General features: G+C 36.7%; 1 protein-coding gene across 1 annotated transcript in view; it reads right to left on the bottom strand.

Annotated features, from left to right (window-relative positions):
* Positions 1-23411, bottom strand: part of Cep162 (centrosomal protein 162kDa) — a 100635-nt gene extending 77224 nt beyond the window's left edge. The window contains exons 1-9 of the mRNA XM_013036728.1: positions 23354-23411; positions 22319-22435; positions 17606-17720; positions 14273-14419; positions 13781-13964; positions 11766-11833; positions 4359-4477; positions 3237-3267; positions 2676-2786 (exon numbers count right to left, since the gene is read on the bottom strand). Coding sequence (XP_012892182.1) covers positions 2676-2786; positions 3237-3267; positions 4359-4477; positions 11766-11833; positions 13781-13964; positions 14273-14419; positions 17606-17720; positions 22319-22375 — 832 coding nt within the window. The 5' untranslated portion in view covers positions 22376-22435; positions 23354-23411. The remainder of the gene's footprint in view (positions 1-2675; positions 2787-3236; positions 3268-4358; positions 4478-11765; positions 11834-13780; positions 13965-14272; positions 14420-17605; positions 17721-22318; positions 22436-23353) is intronic.
* Between the last annotated feature and the right edge of the window lie 1178 nt (positions 23412-24589).

Genomic DNA, 24589 nt, shown 5'->3' with positions numbered 1-24589 from the left:
AGAAATGATAGCAAGAAAGAAAAATCCACTTGTGTCACTATCTTGGGGTTCATTTCACTTAACATCATCTTATCTAATCATATGTACGTAGCTTTTGACCTTTTCTGCTTACTGTATTTTATATTCATAATTCTTCAAGAATATGTCAGATTCCACAGATGTTTGACTAAAATTCTACTCTAACTCATATTTTAAATTTAAGACATTATAAAACCGAATCTTCACATTCTAATGTTCCACTTTCAAAACTGCAATTTGAAGACATTGTGGTAACTATAATACTTTGCTAGTTCTTGTGTTTTATTGTACTTGTTTTCACGCACATCTTAAGAGGTCTCTCATTTTAGCTGTCTATAGTATATTGCTGATTAGAAAAGCTACAGCTCTACATTGATCTTTTAAAGTAATCTATGTCAGCTTACAACTGGTAGGTAGATTATCACAGCACATATGTGACATGGCTATTTAAATCAGCAGTCATAAGAATAAGGGAATAAGGGTTGTATGTTCTATACACTGTCATCATACTATAATCACCAGTTCAAGTGAGTAATATGTGAGTAATATGGAAAAATTCCTAGTAGATAATTTTTTGTTGTTTGAGACAGTAGCTCACTACGTCAGGCTGGTCTTGAACTCAAAATCTCATGTGTCAACCTAAGTGTTCAACTTGCTGAGTGCTAGGAATATCTCTGTGTAACCCTGCCCAACTAAGATGCTAATTTTTTGACTTTCATATTTATAAAGATTAAAGTGTGGTAATCAAGTCCAGACAGTGAGGACACTTGGAAGGGTGGTGACTAGAAAAAATGTTAATGACAGGACATACTTAGCTCTCTCTCTCTTTCTCTCTCTTGGTGGTACTAGGGTTTGAACTCAGAATGTTACACTTGAGATGCAGGTATTCTACCACTTGAATCACATCCTAGACCTTTATGCTGTCGTTTTTTTGTCTGTTTTTTTTCAGATAAGGTCTTATGCTTTGCTCCCAAGGCTGGATCAAAATCCTCCTATCTATGTCTCCTTTGTAGCTGGGATTAAAGGCATCAACCACTATTCCTGACTTGTTGATCAAGAGTGTCATGTTTTTTTCTGAAGTAGTCTTGAATAGCAACTCTCCCAATGTCTGCCTTCTTAGGAGCTAAAATAAAAGGATTGAGCCACCATACCAAACCTTCTTTCATTTTTTGATCTTGTTGTTGACTACAGGGATATATTCAGTTTTTAGAAATTCTTCATGGTACACTACTATGACATGTAAACTTTTCTATAGGTGTACTTGCCTTCAAAAGAATGTACAAAGTAAAATATAAAATACAGATAAAATGTGAGCTGAAGGATAAAGTTGGTTAGTGATTTCTTCTGCTCTTTCTTTATTAATAAGTTTTTTTTTGAAAATACAGTACAGAGGGGTTACAATTACATGAGCAAGGTAATGAGTACATTTCTTATCAAGTGTTTCCCCTTACCATCCTTGCCCTCCCTTCCTCCCCCAGCGCCCCCCATCCCCCTGCCCCACCCTGCCCAAGTTGTCTGGCAGTCATAGTGCTTTAAGTCAGGGCCTGAGAATTGTCCCTGAACTCACCTAGTATTCTACTATTTTGAACCACAGTGCCACTTCCCGTTTTCTGGTGTTTAACTGGAGATAAGAGTCTCATATATTTTCCTGCCCGAACTGGCTTTGAACCTTGATCTTTAGATCCTAGCCTCCTGAGTGGCTGGGATTATAGGTGTTAGCCACCAGCACTGGGCTTCTCCTGCTCTTCCAAGCCAAATGCCTGAATTAGTTTGGTTGACAAATGTGTTGAGACTACAAAGCCAGATGGTTAAAAGGCTTCCATTTACTTCCATTTACCAATACTAATATGGTAAATCACGATTATATACTATATAGTATACATGAAACACAGCTTATATAATATCAGCATCACTTACATTACATAGATTTCCACATAAGACTTCAATTAGAAATATATTCTGCTTTAAGAAGTCTGAAGGCTACTGTCGCAATGATTTTTAGTGGCCTGAAAAAAAACCTAGTTTATCTTAGGTATTTCAGAATTTGGGAGTGTGATCTAGCCTTTTCCTAAAGAGAAAGAATTTAGAAAAAGCATACCGTTACTAATTATTTAAAAATCACTCTAGACTTGGCCTACTAGCAATTAATTATCATAAGCAAGTTCTGATTATTTAAATTGTCAAGATATGGCAGGAAGAATGATGGAAGTGGTGATACTCATCAAGATACACTGCAGACATAAATGGACATGTTGAATTGAAACCCTTCATAGATCTATTCAAATACAATAAAATGATTAATAAAAAAAACTTAGATATGATAGAAAAATGTGAGATTTTAGGTTTTCATTACCAGTGTCTTGTTTGTATATTCTCTGAGAATTAGTTTATCAGCCACAAAGCATTCCAGATTACAATACATGTATTCAATTTTTTGTTTCTTTTTTGGTCGTGGGGCCTGAACTCTGGGCCTGGGCGCTGTCCCTCAGCTCTTCAGCTCAAAGCTAGCACTCTACCACTTGAGCCACAGTGCCACTTCTGGCTTTTTCTGCATATGTGGTGCTGAGGAATTGAACCCATGGCCTCATACATGCAAAGCAAGCACTCTACCATTAAGGCACCTTCCCAGCCCCACTCAATTTTTTAAACAGGCTCACCTGTTGCTGTCACTTCATTGTCAGTGGTTTCTGGGAGGGCCTGTGGTATTGCTTTATCTTGTCTATCACAATTGATCTCTTCAACAGATTCTAAAGAATCAAGCAATACAACTGGAAGAACATAAAAGAAAAAGTGTAAGGAAGGCAGAAGAGCTGGTGTGATTTTTTGGATCTAATAAAATTACTTTAATCATAAGCATGAAACAAAAGTTTATATGAGTAAGTGGTATAATCTTCTATTTATAGATGCATGTTTGGTGTGTACACGCTTGTACAAGACAGTAAGTTAACAACATACACATCAATGATTCTATGTAATAAATTTCATTTACATGTGGAAGGCCAAAGACCTTGAGTAATGATCAAAAATAAATTATTCTCTAGATAAACTATGATTAAGAAATGTACATAAAGGGCATATTATTGAGCAAAGCCATGACCTTTATTCAATTCTCAGAGATATTTAAAAGCAAAGACATAAAAATTTACTCGAATTTAGATAAAAATTTTTTACAGAGTGAAGTTTTGCCAATGAAAACATACAATATATGTGATATTTACCATTAGCCAGCATACCAATCTTCTCTTCTTTCTAAATTAAAGGAAGAAAAGTATTACATTTCAAAAATCAAATCATGCAAAATGAGCATAAAATGAAGAACAACAATTTGGACACTAATACTTTGTCTTACTGCGAAGAGAACTGGGCTTACCTCAAGCAAACAGCCTCTACATCTCAGAGAACAAGCCTTGTAAATCTTGGCAATTATCCAAAGTATTTTAGGCCTTAAAAGCCTTGTTTAAAAATAGCTTGGGTCTACCTGCTCATCCAGTTTGCTCAAAAATTCTGGCTTCTTCGTACATAAAGGCAATAGGGCTACTTCACACGAGAGTCTACAATTTTAACGTTTAAATCAATTTAGGCTTATTGCTTAAAATTAAGGAACATACATTATACTCATTGTCTCCTCTATGTTTAGAAATAGAAGGCTAGCAAATGGCAAGAAGTTTCCGTCACTATCCCCTCTATTCCCCATCTGGCTAATCAGTATACAGGGTTTGATTCTTACTCTTATTGGGGCTCTCTATGAGGCTATCACATTCAGACTGATACACTTTTACACACAGCATACTTCTCGAATACACTGTATTATTGTGCCATCTAGTGACGTATTTTTACAAACTACTGTAATCGCTATATTCTAAATACAAATCCTATTAAATTTATAAGGATATTCATGAAGTCAAATTAACTTTTGTGTATGGAGTCTCAAAGATTTTCCTACCCAGGCTGGTCTTGAACCTTGTTCCTCCAGGTCTCAGCCTCAGCTAGAATTATAAGCATGAGCCAGAAGCTACCTTTCTGTTTATTCTTCTACTTAGAGTCATTGGTGCAAACATGTTCAAACATCTAGTCCTAATATGCAATCCCAAAGGAGAGAAATAGAACAAAATAGGAAACAGTCATTATCCTTCTAGATAGCCATAAGCAGAAAAGGCTGAGTGAGAGTGTGAGGCTTTAAGTTTGAGCCCTAGCACTGACAAAACAACAAAAAGAGACTATGTTTACAACTTTGAGCAAGACAATGAAGAACTTTATATTTTGAGCTTTCCATACAGCCAACAGTCAGGTAAACGGATGAAAGAAGCTGCAACACTGGCCAATGTAAGAGTGAGACCTACTTGGCTGGGTACATCTTGTCTTTCCAATTGGGGATTTTCTTCAGAATAAGTCTCTTCATCTTTCCTCATCAAAGGAGCTTCATTATTCTCTATATCTTCAAAATCATCACTGTAACTTTCTGAAGGGAACAATCATAAAATATATATGGATAACAGTGTACAAACAAAATTCAATGCATATTCTTTAAAATAAAGAAAATTGGGAGAAGTGAAGTTGGGAGAGACAGGGGAGAATGATGGAAGTGATGATACCATGATTGATCAAAATGCACTGTATTCATAAATTTCTTTGTTAAATGGCGACCCCTCTGTATAACTACTTAAAGATAATAATATGGAAAAAATGCACTGCAAAAAAATCAAATTCCAGGAAAAGACTGTTGATATCAAAAAGAAGTCTGCATAAGAATAACGGGCTATGATATTAATAGAAAGGTACATTTAGAGATCTTATTTTTATAAAGAATTCCTAAAAGTTCACTTTTTTTTCTTTTTTGGTCTGTAGGGCTTGAACTTGGAGCCTAGGTGTTGTACCTCAGCAATTCAGCTCAAGGCTAGTGCCCTACCACTTGAGCCACAGTGTCACTTCTGGTTTTCTGGTGGTTAAATGGAGGTCAGAGTCTCACAGACTTTCCTGCCAGGGCTGGTTTTGAACCATGATCCTCAGATCTCAGCCTCCTGAGTAGCTAGGATTACAGTCTCCTGAGTAGCTAGGATTGCAGATGTGAGCCACCGGTGCCCATCTCAAAAGTTCACTTTTAAGACTATCTTATGTTTTTTTCTTATCTCTAAGTACTTGTACAAACAAGTTGCCATTAAACAAAGCAGTTTATGAATACAATGAATCACGATCAATGTCACCCTTTCATCATTCAATTCTAGCCCTCCCAAATTCACCCCTATCCTCAATTTCCTTCATTTTGTAGAATATGCATTTACTTTTATGACTGCATTCTCTCTTGCTTCCTCTCTTCATTTATACCCCATTCCCTTGATACCACCTTCTCCTTTCTAGTACTCGTTTCTTGGTGTTCATTTTGTTGGACTATGAATTATCCTTTTTAAGGCATTACACTGTTGTTCTTATCTACCATACATTTTTGTTCACTTGCCTATCACCCTTAAGTGTTCACTTATATATTTATAAATTAGTTCTAGCTTCCACATATAAGAGCATACATCTTTTGTCTCTCTTGGTCTGACTTACTTCACTTAACATTATTTTTCCAGGTCCTTCCATTCCTTTGCAAATGATACAATATCATTCTTTCTAATGGACTGTGCATGTATACTACATTTTCTTGATCCATTCATCCATTAAGGGACATCTGAGCTGATTCCATTCCTAGATTCAATTTTGTATATTCAAAGAGTTCTAACAGTTTTATAGTTTCATCATTTATTCTTTCCCAAGTAAAATATTTGGACTTATCCAATAGAATTTTTAATTTCATTTAAAATAAAACATTAACATTTTTTTCAAAGACATATATTCTTCTCTACTGTTTACTTCGAAAAGGCAGCACTTTTGTGAAATCTTGACACACCTGGTAGAGCCAGGTGCCATGGCTTACACCTGTAATCCTAGCTACTCAGGAGGCTGAGATCTGAGGATCACAGTTCAAAGCCAGCCCATGCAGGAAAGTCCATGAGACTCTTATCCCAATTAACCACCACCGGAAGTGGTGTTGTGGCTCAAGTGATAGAGTGCTTGTATTGAGCTGAAGAGCGCAGGGACAATGACCAGGCCCAGAGTTCAAGCCCCACAACCAACACACACACACAAAAGGTTGAATTTTGTTTACTTCAAGTTGCTTTCTGGTCTCTGAAGGCATCTCTTCCATACTTTTAAAATACCAATCTCTAGCATGTCTCTAGGATTAGCAAATACTAGACCAAATAACCTGATTTCCTAATCCTGTGTTCATCTTCACAAATGCCCTGGCTTTGTGACAGGAGAAAAAGCTTTCTCTAGTTAACTGATGCAATCAGTTTACTAATAGTGAAGGTGGATTAGAGGTTATTTGGACAAATTCTTGTCATCAAGTTTTCTTTATAGTTTACAAATCAAAGTACTGCCTGAGATCTATACTGGGCAAAAACCTTTCACAGTAGTACCAACCATTTTAAAAAACAAACATGTTATCTGTGTTTAGAAGACTGTATCAAAGATAGGCTGATGGATGCCTGAGTACTAGTGTCTGCTTCTAGAAAGGACTCTTAACACTGGAAGGGACAACTTGCATACAGCATTACAAGACTGAGAATGAATTAAAGATGCTCACCAATACCTAGGGAAAACTGGCTACAGAAGCATACCCACTTTTCTTCATAAAAACACAGATTTGGAACAGCACAAGAATTATAATTTAAGTAACGTAAGTAGAAAAGCTAGGTTAACTACATCAGTATCTATATACTGGGGTAAAACAAAAAAAGCTCATCTTTGTTTCTCCTCCATATAAAGAACATTTTGAGACTTTCAATTTTTCTGGTTGTTGTTTTTTTTTTTTTTTTTTTTTTTTTTTTTTTTTTTTTTTTTTTTTTTTTTTTTTTTTTTTTTTTTTGGTTAGTTGTGGGGTCTGAACTCTGGGCCTGGGTACTGTCCCTGCGTTCTTCAGCTCAAGGCTAGCACTCTACCACTTGAGCCACAGTGCCATTTCTGGCTTTTTCTGCTTATGTAGTGCTGAGACATCGACCTCAGGGCCTCATGCATGCAAGGCAAGCACTCTACCACTGAGCCACCTTCCCAGCCCCGAGACTTTCAATTTTTCAACTGACATAATCAAATTCATAAAATAGCAATGAGCAATTATTTTGTAACAGATGCATTTCAGGGTATCTAATATAACATAATTAAAAATTTAACATTCTAGGTGAAGATCATCCAATTTTAAGTAATCACAACAATTAAACTTACTTAAGAAAAGGTAAAACAGGAGACAAGATAAGGGAGTGTGACACATAAACAACTATCTGGAAGATGAGAATTATAGCCCCTTGGGCTATATTGTATGTGAGAGACACTCTCACTGCTGAGAGACAGTGTAAGTTAAGACTCCATTCAGGTAGGGCATGGTGGACCCAGAAGCCTACCTTCCATTTTTTTCCCATTATTTCAACCATTTGGCCTCTCTTTTCCTGTCTGTAAAGTGGGGTTGATAATTTTACTTACCTTAAAGGACTGAGGAGATTAAAAGTATTTAAAACAACAGTTGATTACCAAAAGCGTAATTATTGATATTAGAATTACAATAGCTAATGTTGCATTAAATTTGAATAAGTTAGTAAAGCAAAACATTACTTATTTTTCTTTCCTGTAGTGCTGGGGATTTTGTATCAGATGCATTTTAGGGCCTCACTGATGATAGGCAAGCATTCTTACATTGGTCTACACCTCCATCCCTGGCAAATATTATTTCTAATTGCAAAATTGATCATTTCATGTGCATTAATCCAGAATATAGTCTAATCTTTTTACTGAGTAACAACAACCTATAGACAAGTATCACCATACAACATATAAATGACTAATTTCTTCCCAAGGAACGTGTCACAAATACAATAAGGCTGAAGAAAGAAGAAAATGTCAAGAAACAGAGAAGAGGAATGACAAATAAGGGGAAGGAAAAAGTCAGATTTCTTAAACATCAAGAGAAATTAATGATAAAGCATCATTGATAATAATAATTTTATACAAATGACAGGCTCTTGTACACTGTTTGGAAAGCAAACTGAGACTATTAACTTGTAGCACTCTGACCTTTTCAGCAGGAAGTGTCACCTACTGAAGACATTTAACTTCTGTAACTCTGAAAATATTTATTTATTTATTTATTTTTGCTGGTCCTGCAGGGCCTACGTGCTGTCCCTGAGCCTCTTACCGAGTAAGAGGCTTGAAGGCTAATACTTTACCACTTGAGCCACAGTGCCACTTCCAGCTTATTCTGAGTGGTTTATTGGAGATAAGTCTCAAGAACTTTTCTACCTGGGCTAGCTTTGAACCACAATCCTTTGATCTCTGCCTCCTGAGTAGCTAGGATTATAGGTTTGAGCCACCAGCCCCCAGCTAAAATATTATTTTAGGAACAGAAAATATTCTTACAATTCAGATAAAGTAAGCCACAATCAGTGTCAAAGATCTCAAGGATTCTTTTCAGAGACATTTTTCATCCTTGGTTAACAATTTAGCTTCTAAACTTTTAGTATATTATAATCTGAAGGGCCTCCTCTGGCATGGTGGAATTGAAAGACTATATTTAACTTGATTTGTAAACTACTAGTATATTGGAGAAAACAAATACAACAACTGTTCTCCACACTAAACAAGCAGCCAAAAAATGTGATTATATAAGAAACTATAAATGAGAGCTCCCCCACAATTACCTGAATGAAGATGTGCTCAGCACGGAGGGAGAAGACAATGAAAGGCAGAAAGGCCGAAGCACTCAGGAATTGTAGTGCAGTGATCAAGAAATGAGGTTCCAGAAGAAAGGGCTCCAGAGATCTGCATAAGTCCTTTTGACTCCCTACTAGATACTAAGTCCTTAATGTGAGAGATAAGCCAAGAACAACCTGGGAAGCTGTAGGCTGGAAAATTCCAAGTTCTCACAAGTTGGTAATTCTTGGGCTCTGTCTGCTTAATTGGGAAGTCCACACTGATCACGAGGGACATTCATCAGAGACCTGGGTCTTAGTGGTAGGGCTAAATGATACCTAGAGTGACTACTCTAATTGTCCCTTAATAAAAATAAGAAAAGATCAAGTAGCAAGATAATTAACTGTTGACACAAAGCTCAACATATCCATAAGAGAAAATGAAATCCACACAATGTAGAATCAACAATGTAGACTTCACAATTTCTAACATCTAACAGAAAAAAACCATGACTATGAGAAAAAGCAAAAATACACTTGAACCAGAACACATGTTGAAATCTGTGGAAGATGTATAGTATTTGGTGTTTGGAAAAATGAAGAAAGGTAAATTTTTTTTAAAATCCAAAAGAAATTTCAATAGTGAAAGGAAAAAAATGGTTAGCAGTAACAGGAAATTAAAGGTCAGCGACCCTGAAGGCCTAGCAAAAGAAACTGAAGTTCAGAAAGAGAAAAAAAGTCTTTAGCAATGTATAGGGCAACAGCATTCTGATACAGTTGTAAGATCAGAAGACATGAGAGATAAAAAGAAATGATACCTGAGGAATTAATGGGCAAAGCATTTTCCCTTTGATGGGAACTCTGAATCCATCCATTACCGATATTCAATCAGCTTCCAATAGGAAGGCACAAGACATGTCATCAACAAGTACAAAGAGAAAAACTTAAAAACTGAGGGGGAAAAAAAAGGGATATAATGTAAGCTCTCTGTCTTTGGATTTCATTAAGTACTGGATTGTTAAAAAGTGTGTGTACTGAATGTGTAAGGATCTTTGTTCCTATCATTCCCTGAAAAATACCAAGTAACAACTACTTACAGAATCATTTGTATTGGACTAGGTATTGTAAGTAAAGTAGGGTGACAAAGTTTATGGGAAGATGTGCACAAGGTGCAGATATTGTGCCACTCCCGTATGTTACTTGAACAATGGCAGATTTGTGTTACCTTTAAAGAGCCCCGAATCCATGCCCTGAAGATACTGGGGGACCACTGTACAAGCAAAGTAACAATAGGAGTTACCAGTGACGTTTCATGGTCAAGAGACAACAGAATAAAATCAAAGTGTTCAAAGAAAAGAAAAAAATTAATTAAAATTCTATACTGTGCAGGTATAGAATATATTGAGCTTATATATTTTTTAAATTGTAAAGGTGATGTACAGAGAGGTTATGTAACTTTAGTTACATAAGTCAGGTAATGAATACATTTTGTTTTGAATAGTGTTACTGACTCCCTCATTTTCTTCCAGTTTTTTTCCCTCCTGTCCATCATCTCACACAAGTTCTATAGGTCATTTCCAATATAGTTGAGCTTATATTTTTATTTATTTGGTACTTAAGTTTTTTTTTTGTTTTTGTTTTTTGTTTTTGGGTCCGGTCGTGGGGCCTGAACTCTGGGCCTGGGCGCTGTCCCTCAGCTCTTCAGCTCAAGGCTAGCGGTCTATCACTTGAGCCACAGAGCCACTTCCAGTTTTTTTTTTTCTTTTTGCTTATGTGGTGCTGAGGAATTGAACCCAGAGTCTCATGCATGCAAGGCAAGCGCTCTACCACTGAGCTACCTTCCCAGCCCCATTGGTACTTAAGTTTAAACTCAGAGCTTGGTGAATGATGGGCAAGTGCTTTACCACTTGAGCCACTCCCCAATCCTTTTTGACTTCAATTGTTTTTCAGATGACCATCTTCCCAACTATCGGGACTATAGATGTATACTACTGCTGCTGGCTTATCAGCTGAAATAGGGATTTACTAACTTTTTGTACAACCTAGCCTAAATCTGTCACCCTTCCAATCTTTGCCCTCTGAGTAGCTGGAATTTTAGACATGAGCCACTGCACCGAATCTAAAAAGTATTCTTCAAAACTGAGGACAAAGAAATAAAAGCTGAGAGAATTTGTTCCTAGTAGTAATCTGAATTAAAATTTAAATGAGAAAAACAATTTAAGATAGAAGTTCAAATTTATAGAAGGAACACAAAGTACTGCAAACAAGTAACCTTGTACATAAATCTACATTCTTTTTTTGTTGGTCACACACATAGAACATTAAAAGCAAAGAAGAAAAAAGGTACTCCTCCCCACCACCAGGCTTTGAAGATCTTTGGCCTGGCTTTAGAAATGCCAACAGCCCTAACACAAAGCTTTATCTCCTGCTTTTTATTCATTTTTTCTAACTGGCTCATCATTCACTCTCTGCAATGGAAAAGCAAATTCATTTCTAATAATTTCTCAATAGTCAGATTATGACACAACCTCATTCAATCTGCTCAAGGCTCTTCCAAGACAACAGGATTTCTCTTTATTATTTTTCTCTAAGATACAAAAAAGCCACCAACACAGGTATGTTCACTGCAGCACTATTCACTACAGCCAAGGTGCCCCTCAATGGACAAATGGATCAAGACAATGTGATAGACACAGACACACAGACACACACACAGACACACACACACACACACACACACACACACACACACACACATAATGGAATTTTGTTCATCCATTAGAAAGAATGACATTGTATCATTTGCAAAGAAATGGAAGGACCTGGGAAAAATTATGTTACATGAAGTAAGTCAGGTCTGGGGAGATAAAGGTTACATGTTTTCTCTCATATTTGAAACCCAGATGGAATGAGTTTATAAATATATAAGTAAATACTTTGGAAAGTATACAAGTGTACACAAATGTCCTGGCTGTATCTTTAGTTCAAAACTATACTACCTTTTCAAAATATGAAAGCCATTACATTTACCTGGCAGTTCTTCATGCTTCAATTCACTCTCATGTTCCTCTTCAGGTTGCTTTATGTTAGCATCATAACTGGAAAAATAATTTAGTTACTATGTAGTAAAACATACAAATAACAGATTCTCATATAACCATTTAAGATTTTTTTTAATCTTCTAAAATTGAATCTTCTCAAATACTTCTGTCCTACAAAAAGCTAAAAGTTCAGAGCTGTACAAAAATATTTTGAAAATAAAAGCCCATCAGTTTATGACTGATTGTACTGCACAAGTACTTTTTAACAATCCAGTACTTAATGAAATCCAAAGACAGAGAGCTTACATTACTTAAATTTATATATAATTATACACAACTTTATATACATAGTATGTGCATCTAAATGTACACACTTAACCTCACTTAGTTTTTTTTCACAATAGATTAAGAGCTGACTAGCAGATACTGAAATGATGTCTGAGTAGAGGACAAGAACTATTAACCTGTTCAGCATTCACATACAATTTCACCTGGAAATGAAAGATGACTAGGAGCTGAAAACTCAGCAATGAGCAGACACAATGAGCGTGTTTTAATTGTATAGGAAACAGCAGTCATAGACTACTTTCTTTCAAACCAAGGCATCAGTTGTACCTTTCTCAGTCCCTTAACTCTGTCTTTACTGAGATATTAGCACCTTGAGGAACTGGAAGACTGATCACAGGAAGAGTAGCCAGCATTTAATGCTGTGAACTTCAGGCTATGCTGCAATTGGCCTATTATGAACAGAAATACCCAAATTTAACAATATTGTTAAGAAATAAAAAAAAAAGTTAAGGAATAATACAAAGATGCAAAAAAATGTGATCAACAAATGTATGTGTGCTTACTCTGTGCTGTCACTGGTGGGAAAGTCAACTGCTACAGTGTCCCCACATAACTTTTGTTGGATATGCCAATAAAGCCAGGCTTTGAATATTCTTTACCAAGCTATTCTCACTATTTGCAGCAAGTAAATATGAGATATGAGGTACTCTTTCCACCAAAAGAGCAGGTTTATTTCTCCTTCAGTAAAAGTGACAGATTTCCCAAGCTCAGTGTTTCTTTCCTGCAATGCAGACATATAACTGGGATGCTTTTGTAGTGACCCAGGGTTATGGGACACCAATGAAAACACACAACATAGAATTGCTTTTGTTGTAAATAGGCCCTTTGTTTCTGAGGAAACTCCTATTCCTTGTTAATATCCTCAAAAATGGAAGTCTGTCCTGGTCACTGGCAAGTAGTAAAACGTCTCAGACCCCATACAGTCTGTGCTAGTAAGAAGCGAATAATCTTGATACTAGGCATTCAATAATCAGAGGTTATTCTTCTCTTTGTACTTGTGTTATCAAAATCCAATAAAATTAAAGTATGATTTCCATTACTCATATATTAAACTGAGGAAATGAAAAACATCAGGTTTCACTAAGTTCTTGAAAATGCCAATGGTCACGACCTTAAGAGAGGACCAGCTCAGTCAGCTAGCAGGAATTCAGAGAGAATGAGGTTTCCTGGCAACCAACATAGTCAATCATACATAGAGGTAAGACAAAGGCCAAATCTGTATTTGTTCCCTGCTTCCTACTTCCTTTTCTTCCTTTTTGTTTGAGTTCAGAATAGTAACCTGGATTCTATTTTAGATTTTATTTGTGGAAAACCACTTATCAGTTTCTTTCCTAGAATTATCCAATTATACAATCAGTTTCAACAATAACTTAGATATGAAATTTCAGATAGCTGAAGGCAGAAGAGACTTTAAACATCATATTCTGTAATCATCATATTCTGTCCAGATAAGAAAAACCACTCACCAAAATAATAAACACAGAATTGAGTACAAAAATAAGACTTCATTTTTAGTTGATTTAATTGTTTACCCGTTTGAATCTTCAGCTGATTTGTTTACCTACCTGAGTCCATGTATGTGTCAGACTTGCAAAAATACAGAGTAACACAAAAGGTTTATATTGTATATCAATAGGTTTATATTGTATTTGTTACCTATATAAGGCTTTCAATTGTGTAGAGTCATTAGAGTCCAATTCCTTATTTAGTCTTGAATAATCAATGGAAGAAGTTAAGCCCTTCTCAAGTCTGGCAAAAAATTGTTCTTTCTCCTCTTGTTCTTCTAGTGTGTCCAATCCCAATCCATGAATGCTGTGATGGAGCTCAGAAACTACCACTTCTAAAGAGAAAGCACAAACACATTCTATTATTTGGAATTGTGATAAAATTAAATGGAACATTTATTGACCTCCTACCATAAATTTTAAAAATTTTACAAACCTCTCCCCCTCCAAATAGATTTAAAGCCAAACTTGGTACAACTTCTCTAGAGTTGTAATTTTTAACTTCTAGGAAAATACATCTGTATCTAGAAAGATACATTTACATGGTTTAGTCAAGGCTCCAAGATGAGTTGATTTCTGTAAAAATTGGGAAATGAGCATAGTAATTAACAATTTATTCATTTACATTCTACACATTTCTTACCATTTGTTTCTAAGCTGTCAACACTTAAGATAGAGGTCCCACTGCTCTTAAGAAGCTGAATGTTTTCAGGAGACTCCTCTTCTGTTTCCACAATAGGCTGAGAAGTCTTCTTCAATTTCAGGTAGCTTACATTTGTTCCAAGTAGTCCTAAGAATTTAATGGAGTTGGTTATTTATGTTCAGAGAACTGTCGATCACTGTGCCAACATGAAAACAGTTATACTAATTTTGTGCAAAATAGCTACAATAAATCTATGGAATAAAAACCTATCAGACATACAATTCACAAAAAAGTATAATTCCATTTGCTTGCAGTGCCTCTGATTAAATAGAATATTTCAAAACTTTGCATAAGATCTCAGAAAATTTTCTTGAAACATAAGTACTTAATACAGTATGCCACATCACTTTTCTCCTGTCAATAAATGTGCACAACATGAACTAATATACAAAACACCACAGGAAAAAGCAGGTCCCAGGAAAGACAACTACAGAAGCCAGACAAGACCTAACAATACACCAGCAAGAGTTAGTATAAATATTACCTCAACTAAGTAGATGGAAACAACAAAAGGTCTTTAGAGTCATTATTCCCCAAACACTGGAAACACCGGCTGGAAACTGTCTTCCTGCAGGATAATCTCACACCAGTATACATGTTCACTGTTGGGAGTGTGGAGGATAGCCTAGTCTCACAGTATTCTAGATAATGAAATTGTCTCTAAAGTTAATTCATTTAAAATATAATAAAATTGTTTTCTGACTAAATATTAGATGATATTAAGGATTACTACTGTTACTTCTTAGATAACATCACAATCATATTTTTAAAAGTACTTATTCTAAGAAATACTTGGGCCAGGAGCTGATGGCTCATGCCTGTAAACCTAGTTACTCAGGAGACTGAAATCTGAGCATCACAGTTCAAATCTACATTGGGCAAGAAAGTCTGTGAGACTCTCATCTCCAACTACCAAAATACCAAAAGTAGAGCTCTGGTTCAAGTGGTACAATGCCAGCCTTGAGCAAAAAAGCTCAGGACAGTGCCCAGGCCCTGAGTTTACGTTCTAGGACCTGAACCAAAAACAAACAAACAAACAAAGAAAAGAGATAAATGGAAGTATCTGTGGATAGAAGTGATAAGTGACTAAACCTTTTTTTTTAGTGTAATCTAACAGAGGGAATAGAGAAAGTAAGGGAAATAAGAGAAACATGACTGACCATAAGTTAAAATGGTATTTTTAAGACAATGGATACAAAGGAATATATTCTACTTCTTTCTGAACCTCTGACATCTTTCATAGTATAAATGTTTTTAGTCTCAATAGCTATGGCTCATACCTGAAATCTTAGTCACTTAGGAAGCAAAAACTAGGAAGAGAATGGTTTGATGCCAGCCTGGGCATTTAGTAAGACTAACTCTCAAATGATAAGCCAGGCTTGGTGACCACATCTATGATCCCGGCCAAATGAAAAGCATGGAAGATCTTGATCTGAGATCAGTTCTAGGCAAAAATACAAGACCCTATCTGAAAAGCTTAAGTGGTAGGATGCCTATTTAGCAAGGTAGAGCCACTGAATTCAAAACTTCAATATGGCCAAAGAAAGTTTCTGAAACCTGAGCAAGACAGTATAATTTTTGTTTATAAAACAAATGTCTTTAATATTATTTAGATTTAAAAAAAAAAAACGGTGTGCATCTTGAACAGTATTAATGCATGCCATGCAATAAAGGCCTTTGTCATGGGAAAGTTACTGTATAACACAAAAAGCAAATACTTATTGATGCTGGGAATTGTCTTAAGATTTCTCAGTGAATAAAACAAAGAACCCTGCCCTATGAGCTTACAAAGCAGCTGTAGAAAATCGAAGAAAATTGGGGGCAAGTATATGGGAGAGCATGGCAAATTTAAAGAGGGTGTCCTAAAAGACTTCACTTGAGCTCCACTTGAGCTAAGACCTATGGACATAGAGAACCAGTGCACATGAACACTTAATAAAAGGTGTTTAAGGAAGAAGAAATACGCATTCAGCCCCTGAGGCAAAAGGCCAGGCGTGTGAGACACATGAGGAGGCTAGTAGATTTACACTAGCATCAGCCAGGAGAAAGCAGAAAAAAATCAACAGGTCAAAGAAGTCATGATGCAAAATTCCTGGAGGGTGGGAACTTAGAGGCCACTAGCTTTTATGAATGACAAGAGAAGCTATTACAATGAGTAGGGGAAAACAAACAAAAAACAATTAGTAGGGAATGATGATATGAATGGTTAATGAAGTCATTAAGAATAGACAGGAGAATTGGAGGTGGTGGTAAAATAGGAACTGAAAAGTCTTTATGAAATTAAGAATAACATGCACATAAGTGGACAATAAGGAGTGGCAGTGAGTGGTATGATGACATCTTTATCAGAAGATGGAGAAAAAGGTCTAGAAGAGACAGGTCTCTGGTGGATGAGGGAAAGCAGGCAGTAACCACTGGAAAAGCAGTAGGACCTACAGAATGGAGCTCAGGTGTGTTACAACTCCAGAGCTTTGGAGGAAACCCCTGAGATATTAATGGAGGAAGGTCCTATCTAGACTGGAAAAATCCAAGAACATTCTGCACAGAAGTAATACTGCCAAAATTTGAAGATGAGGAGGTAATTAGGTGATGTGGAAAAGGATGACAACTGCAGGAAGGGAGAACAGCAGTTACAAGGGAGGAATATGCTCCATTTGAGGTTAGGGAGGTTAGACTTCTCCAGAAAGGGTGACTGTGAGATATATCTATATTTGCATAGATAATATATATGTTTTATAGACATATATATTTATATATACTACATATATCTCATATATATATGAGTTCATCCCGTCATATATATGTATATATATACATATATGTATGTATGTGTATATATATATATATATATAGAGAGAGAGAGAGAGAGAGAGAGAGAGAGAGAGAGAGTGAGGGCAGGAGAGAGAGAAAAGGAAAGAGAGACATTATCTGTATACCTACAGATATACTGACATATTTTTTATAGTTTGTTAATGACTAGTAAAAATAGTTGCAAACAAACTGTGATACCAAACTTACAAATGTGTTCAAACTTCCCTGTGATAATGTTAATACAGTGCCAGAATATCTTATTAAATCACTTTTAAATCAATTTATCATTAAACCTGCTATCAAGTGCATAATAAAATGTAATAAAGTGAAGTAACAATGAACTCAAAAATCTACATTAATAGTACTTTATATATTTGTATTGTAGTAACAAAATCCAGGATTAAAGTCTTGACAAACCTCTTGTGATCAAATAATTTAACATAAAAACTTCACATTATTTACCATCATCTTTAAAATCATCTTCAGTTATCCACCAAGGCACTGTATCTTTCTTCTTCATTTCTTCTGCAGGTTGTTTGGGCATTTTGTTTACATTTTCAAAAGAATCATCTGAAAGCTGAATCAGAGGCAAATTATAAAATTTTTAAATATACTGTAAATGAGAAATATACTGTAAATGAAAAATATTTCAATTCTCTTGTTTATCACTTAAACAATATTTTTTTTTATTTTTTATTTTTGCCAGTCATGGGGCCTGAACTCTGGGCCTGGGCGCTGTCCCTTAGCTCTTCGGCTCAAGGCTAGCGCTCTACCACTGGAGCCACAGCGCCACTTCCGGCTTTTTCTGTTTATGTGGTGCTGAGGAATCGAACCCAGGGCCTCCTGCTTGCAAGGCATACACTCTACCACTGAGCTACCTTCCCAGCCCTTAAACAATATTTTTAACAAAAACATAATTTTTTATTGTTTTTGTACAGTTGATATACAGAAGGATTACAGTTATAGGAATCAGTAACATAATGAATAATCAGGAGATTATTCATTCTTCCCTGATTCTTCCCTCCCATCTCCACCCATAAGATATTCAGTTCATTTTCCACATAGTGTCTAGTATCACTGTTGAATTTGTTCATCCTTGTTCCACCTTTTCTGTGCCCTCCGAAATACAAACAAACAAAAGGAACAGAAAACAAAACAGCAACAATGGCAACGAAAAATGTCTCCTGTTTCCTTTTCTTGGAGTTCCTTTCATAGAATATTATTTTATATGATCATCTGCACATAGCTATTGAGCCTTTCGCAACCACTCCTATGCATATCCTCCTCTGGCCTTGGTATATGAATGTCCAGAGTCCTATATAATATTCATGTCCCAGTGAACATATATATTCTTATCTGTAAACACAGGTGGCTAAATTAAAAATCAAGGAATGTGTTTGAATACTGATTTCATATCTAGAATTAAACAACCAAAGCACAATAAAGAAAGAAAGTTTGATGAAACCACTTGTTGAGGAAAGGAGAACAAGTATTTGTTCTTATCTTCTACCTGCTCTCTAAGGTTTAAGAACAAGAAGCCGTTGAACAAAATTACCCAGGATCATGGCAAAAGAACTCAGAACTCCAAGACTAGGGACTAAATTTCAGAGGAATGATGACGTTGTCTGGAGAAATTAACATTTTGTCACGGTGGTTTATCCAGTACACTTTACTATAACCCTAGTCTATTGTAGCCCTAGTGTAGTACTTTCTCCTAGGCAGTAAGCCAGAATTCCCGCTTTCTGCTGAGAAATCAAAGACCTCAGCCAGCACTACCATCTTCCCCTCACTAATCTCATCTACTCAAGAACTTTTCCCTCTCCAAAGACACAATACTGTCCTACACTCCCAACAGAACCTGCACAGGGGTTCCAGTTCCCTCTCATCTCTTCCTTAGGTGCTTCTGATATAATGCCTGCATCTTGCTCCTCTCTAATCTCTAGGCTTACTCTTCCTCCATATTGTATATCTGGCTCAGGACTGCCTCTAGCCCAGCAACTGGCACAACCTGGAATCAAAGAACCAATATTTAACTCTACCTTATACTCAGAGAGGTGTGGAAGGGCAAAGCAAACAGAAAAATGTCCTTATCCCTACCTTCCTTTTACTGTACCTGCTGCATTTCCTTTACATAACATTTTTAAAAATTGATCATTAACCCCTTAGAATCTGGTTTCCTCACAAACAACTTTCCTCCAGAAACCAAAGGCCTCCTAAATGCCATGAACAACTCATCAGTCATCCTTCCCTCTTCATATTGCAGAATTTGGTGCTGGTGACCAACTCTTTAACTTCATGAAACTGTATCTTTGACCAGACCAGCATCCCTCTCACCATGTTCCATCCCCATGCGTACCCATGTATGTAATAGTGTTGGGCCTTTCTGCCCATTTTGTCAGCTCGAGACCTCTCTAGGACTGTGTTTCTGATCCCTTCTCTTCTCAATCTCCAGCTCTCTAAGTCACATCACCTCAGTTCATCTTCAAATAATCTTGCAACAATTTTCTGATGAGAACAGTGAAGCTCAGAGAGATAAAGTGCCACTCAAACTAACTCAAGTCTGTTCTGAGAGCCTGTCTACTTTCCACCACACAACTAGGATACCAATAGGAGACTTTGTAACTTCTAAGATAACAAGAAACACACATCTCTCACATGGAAAACAAAAAATGATTTCTAAGAGTGTCAATTTCAAGAAATGAGTTCAAGAAGTACTTATTGTCTTCACTGACATATAGGTAGGATGAAGGGAAGAAGAAAACCTACTCTTTATTTAACCTGAAGTTCTGTTAACTAGTTGTATCACTTACCATTTAGTCCCTAGCTTCTTCTCACCACATTTTTAAAATTTATCTATAGCACAGATATAGAACCATTGATACCGTAGGGTTGTAAAAAAATGATGTCTCAGCCTTTCTAACACATTGGAGGTGTTCTGACTTTCAAACCTGTCCACACTGATTAAGAGGTTGTCATCATTAAAGACTGAGCCACATGCTAGTAGCTCATACATGGAATTCTACTTATTCAGAAGGTTGAGATCTGAGGATCACGGTTTAAAGCCAGGCTGGGTAGGAAAATCTATGAGACTCATCACCAATTAACCAACAAAATACTGGAGGTGGAGCTGTGGCTCATGTAGTAGAGTGCTAGCTTTAAGCAAAAAAGCTCAGGAACAGCACCTAATCTATGAGTTCAAGCCCCAGGACCAGCACTTTAAAAAAAAAATAAAAAGAGCTGATTCCAGATAAGAACAAAATTACAAAATTAGCAAAGACATAGAGAAACATAAACCCTAATTAACATACAGTTAGTGAGAATGTAACCAGCTACACTGGACAGTAGTCTAGTACCTTTCTAGTGGTGAAAAACTACACACAAAATTAGCATATGGCCCTGAAATTCATTTACAGGCATGTAAGAAATGAAAATACGTTTTTGCAAAAACTTGCACATAATTATTCATAATTGCCCAAAGATGGAACTATCTGAAATGTCCATCAACTACTAAGCAGATGAACAAATGCCGCATACCCTTTATCCATACAATGGCATATTATACAGCTGTAAGAACAAACTAATATATGTGAGAATATGGGAAGACTTGAAAAAAATCTACGTTTAGTACAAGAAGTAAGTACAAAAAGCCAGACCCTAAAGGCCAAATAGTGTATGTTCCATTTAACAGAATCTTTGGGGAAACTACTAACAGATACAAGATTTCTTTCTGTGATGATAAATATGTTCTAAATTCAATTGTAATGAAAGTTAAAAACTTTAAAACACTGAATTATGCACTTTAAATGGACAAATTGTATGGTATATGAGTTATGTATACAGTGAATTTTTAAAATTTGGTTGGCCCACCCCCCTAAAACCAACCATATGTATATATGTGTGTATATATATATATATATATATATATACACGGTATATATTTATATATAAATATATTTAATATATTCATATATTTAACATATGTATACATACATTTATTATATATCTATATTAGTTTACATTATATTTATATTATATGTTTACATATATGTAACAAATTTACATTTTTATTTATATGCTATATATTATTTACGTTATATCTAGCATATTATACATTATATAATATACAACACTAACTATATAAGTAAATGTATACTATAGTAATATAAAATACATAATACACAACATATTTATATAAGATATAAATATGAATAAATATATATTTATATATAACTATATGTAAATATAGTAAATATATTCTGATTTAGAATAATATATCATATTATTTATATGATATATATTATTTACTACATATATTTATTTATATTATATATTTGTATTTGTACATAAATATATATGGGAGGGAAACAAAAAGGAAGGGGAAAATGGAGAGTGAAGGGCAAGGGGAAAGGGAAGGAAATATATGGTACCCCAAAAAGTAACCTCGCTACTTTTTTTTTTCTTTTTTTGGGGGGAGGTCCGGTCGTGGAGCCTGAACTCAGGGCCTGGGCACTGTCCCTCAGCTCTTCAGCTCAAGGCTAGCGCTCTACCACTTGAGCCACAGCGCCACTTCTGGCTTTTTTCTTTATGTGGTGCTGAGGAATCGAACCCAGGGCCTCATGCATGTAAGGCAAGCACTCTACCACTGAGCCACCTTCCCAGCCCCACCTGGCTACTTTTTAATGGGTTAACAGAAAAGGCCTCTCTGAGGTGGCAATATTTTAAATAATAGCTTCAATAGCTAGGTAAATATGAGAACAGCATTGTTGATAACAGAAATAGGAAACTGGAAGCCTCCAGGGTGAAATGAACTTGACACATTAAAGGAAAAATTAAGGTGGAGGTGGGAGAAACAAAGTGGAAGAGTGGTACATAGTCAGTGAGGCAGACATGACCAAAATTCTGAAGAGCATTATAAACCATAGATTTCATTTAATATGTATGGGATGTATGCAGCAGCCTATCTGGCTGCAGTGTGCAGAAAGGAATGCTAGACATTAGTGAGAAACAGCTGCAATAGTTAAGGTGAACTGACGCAATAGGCAAGGTGGTGTAGCAGGAACCAGCACTGGACTTGAGAGTTGGTAGACTAATAGTGTTTAAGAAGTGAAAGAAAAGACTAAAGAGTCCTATGAGACAAATTTACAATACAGCTTTTAAAACAGTGAATTTCCTTACCTCTTTCATAAACTGTTCAAATTCTTCATCCAACTCTTCTTGGGGATAGTAAGCCATAGTTAAATAAGTTTCTGCTTCTCAAAGCAAATATTCCTAAAGTATTTGCAAAATCCAACACTAAATGACAAAAGACATAAACATCTTTTTTAAGAACACCTATCATATCATGAAAACAAGCAAACTTAAACTTCAAAAACCGCATTTTATTATGCAAAATTATGACTGGTTGAGATTTCTAATTTATTAAGCAAACTGATTTAGAAAAGAGGCTTGGACAATGTATCTAATATATTATCTAGAATTACATTTTCATCTGTTAATATCTGATTGTTAAAAGGTAACTTCTCAGGGCTAGGAATGTGGTTTAGCGGTAGAGTGCTTGCCTAGCATGCATGAAGTCCAGGGTTTGGTTCCACAGTACCATATAAGACAAAAAAAGCCTGAAGTGGCACTGTGGCTCAAGTGGTAGAGTGCTAGCCTAGAACCAAAGAAGCTCAGGGAAGTGCCCAGGCCCTGAGGTCAAGCCTCAGGACTGGCAAAAAAATATTTTTAATAAAAAAATATTTTAAAAAGTAACCTCTTCAGTCTTTCCTAAGCCAACATATAATTGTGTGTTTCCTATTACCTCTTAAATAGACATCAAATCGTCACAGATCTTTTTTTTTATTATTGTAATGATGCAAACCAAGAAGACCATGTTTTCTTGCAAAACACAGAAGTTTGTGCTGCCTGAATTCAGCTAGTTTCCCCTAATTATTTTATCAATGCATATTAACAGTTTTGCAAAATAGCCTTCCTAGACGTGGGGACGTTTCCGACAGTGAATTTATTAACAATCGCTAGAATAGTTAATGAAATTAATGCAGCATACAGTCACCACTAATTATGTTTCTTTTGAAGCACCAAGAAGCCCCCTCCTCCCTCAAAACAAAACACAGAACACCTTAGGTGGAACTGAGTGGTTTTCAAGGCAAAGCTCTCCAATTCCCCAAAAACGAACCCACACTGAACTCTCTCCCAACTTCGGATTGTCACCTAGGTGCAGCAGAGCACCAGCTTCCTTCGGCAGGGGGCCGGAAGGGGTGGAGGCCGGGAGAGGCCACCTGCGCCCCGGATTAGCGGGAGGACCGACGCGGACCTGCTGCTAGGCCGCGGCGTCCAGGCTCCTGCAAGCGCAGACTGGAGAGCGCAGGGCGAGACCCATGAGCACTGAAAAGACGAATCAGAGCAGAAAGTGGGAAGAGGTGCAAACACCAGCCCTGGGGCACTGTGGGCTGGGGACCGTCTTCACCTACCCTGGCCGAGGAATCCCGCGCTTTCCAAAAGGTCAGAGGGGCCGTTGCCACAGCAACCGACCTCGCGGTGGCCCGTCAAAATCATGTGATCAAAGCCGGCCACGTGGCTCGCGGAGTGGGGTACGGCGTCCCGTGGATTTTGCACGTGGGATGGGAACCTCGGCTCAGCACCTTACCAGAAGGCCTGTGCGAACCCTCGCTGCTCCACCTTTCAACGCTCTTCCACCTTCTCTGGCGGCCTGAAAGAGTGGGTGGCAGCTCGAAGGTTCCCGGAGATCCCGGAAGCCACCCCATGGCTCTCTGGGAGATGTAGTCCAGTTATCCCTGTTCTGGTGGTTGTCCCCGATCTGGTCGGCCAGGCCTCGTCGACCTCTTAGTTGAACGCTCAGGGAAGCTTGGAGAGAATGAATGTATTGCGTTCCCACTCAATAAGCCCTGTGAGGAAAACACAAAGCCGTCAAAACCAATTCTGAAGTCAGAATAGTGACTCTGGGCCACCACCTAGTGGACAAGAAGTTGAAAATACAAAACACTTAAGATTCCTACAGCAGGAATGGGAACTTCTTAAAGATCATCATCATCATCATCATCATCATCATCATCATCATCATCATATATAGGGGAAAAGCTTAAGTAAAAATATTTCCTGTAAAGGATATTTTGTGCAATGCCTATAAGGAAATGAATAATGTTAAAAGCAAAATGAAAGATTCCCACAGCATCTCTGGCTCCCACTACTTTACATTTTCAAACCCCATTCCATAATGGCTAGTGGTAGTTTACAACTACTGACTCTGATTTTTGTCCATCTGACCTTCCTCCCGCTCTCTACTGCCCAAGCTGATATTTCAGAAAACAGCATTTAGCATAATGAAATTAGGATCAACAAAAAGTTTAGGGCTTTGATTCTTTTAGATAAAATGCACTTTTTGAGCCAGTGATGGGTCTTTATTTACTTAATTCTTAAAACTTACAA

Source organism: Dipodomys ordii, unplaced genomic scaffold, assembly GCF_000151885.1.
Source record: "Dipodomys ordii isolate 6190 unplaced genomic scaffold, Dord_2.0 Scaffold380, whole genome shotgun sequence".
NCBI lineage: Eukaryota > Metazoa > Chordata > Mammalia > Rodentia > Heteromyidae > Dipodomys > Dipodomys ordii.
The sequence above is the reverse complement of the archived record's forward strand: the minus strand, read 5'-3'. Positions and strand labels throughout refer to the sequence as shown.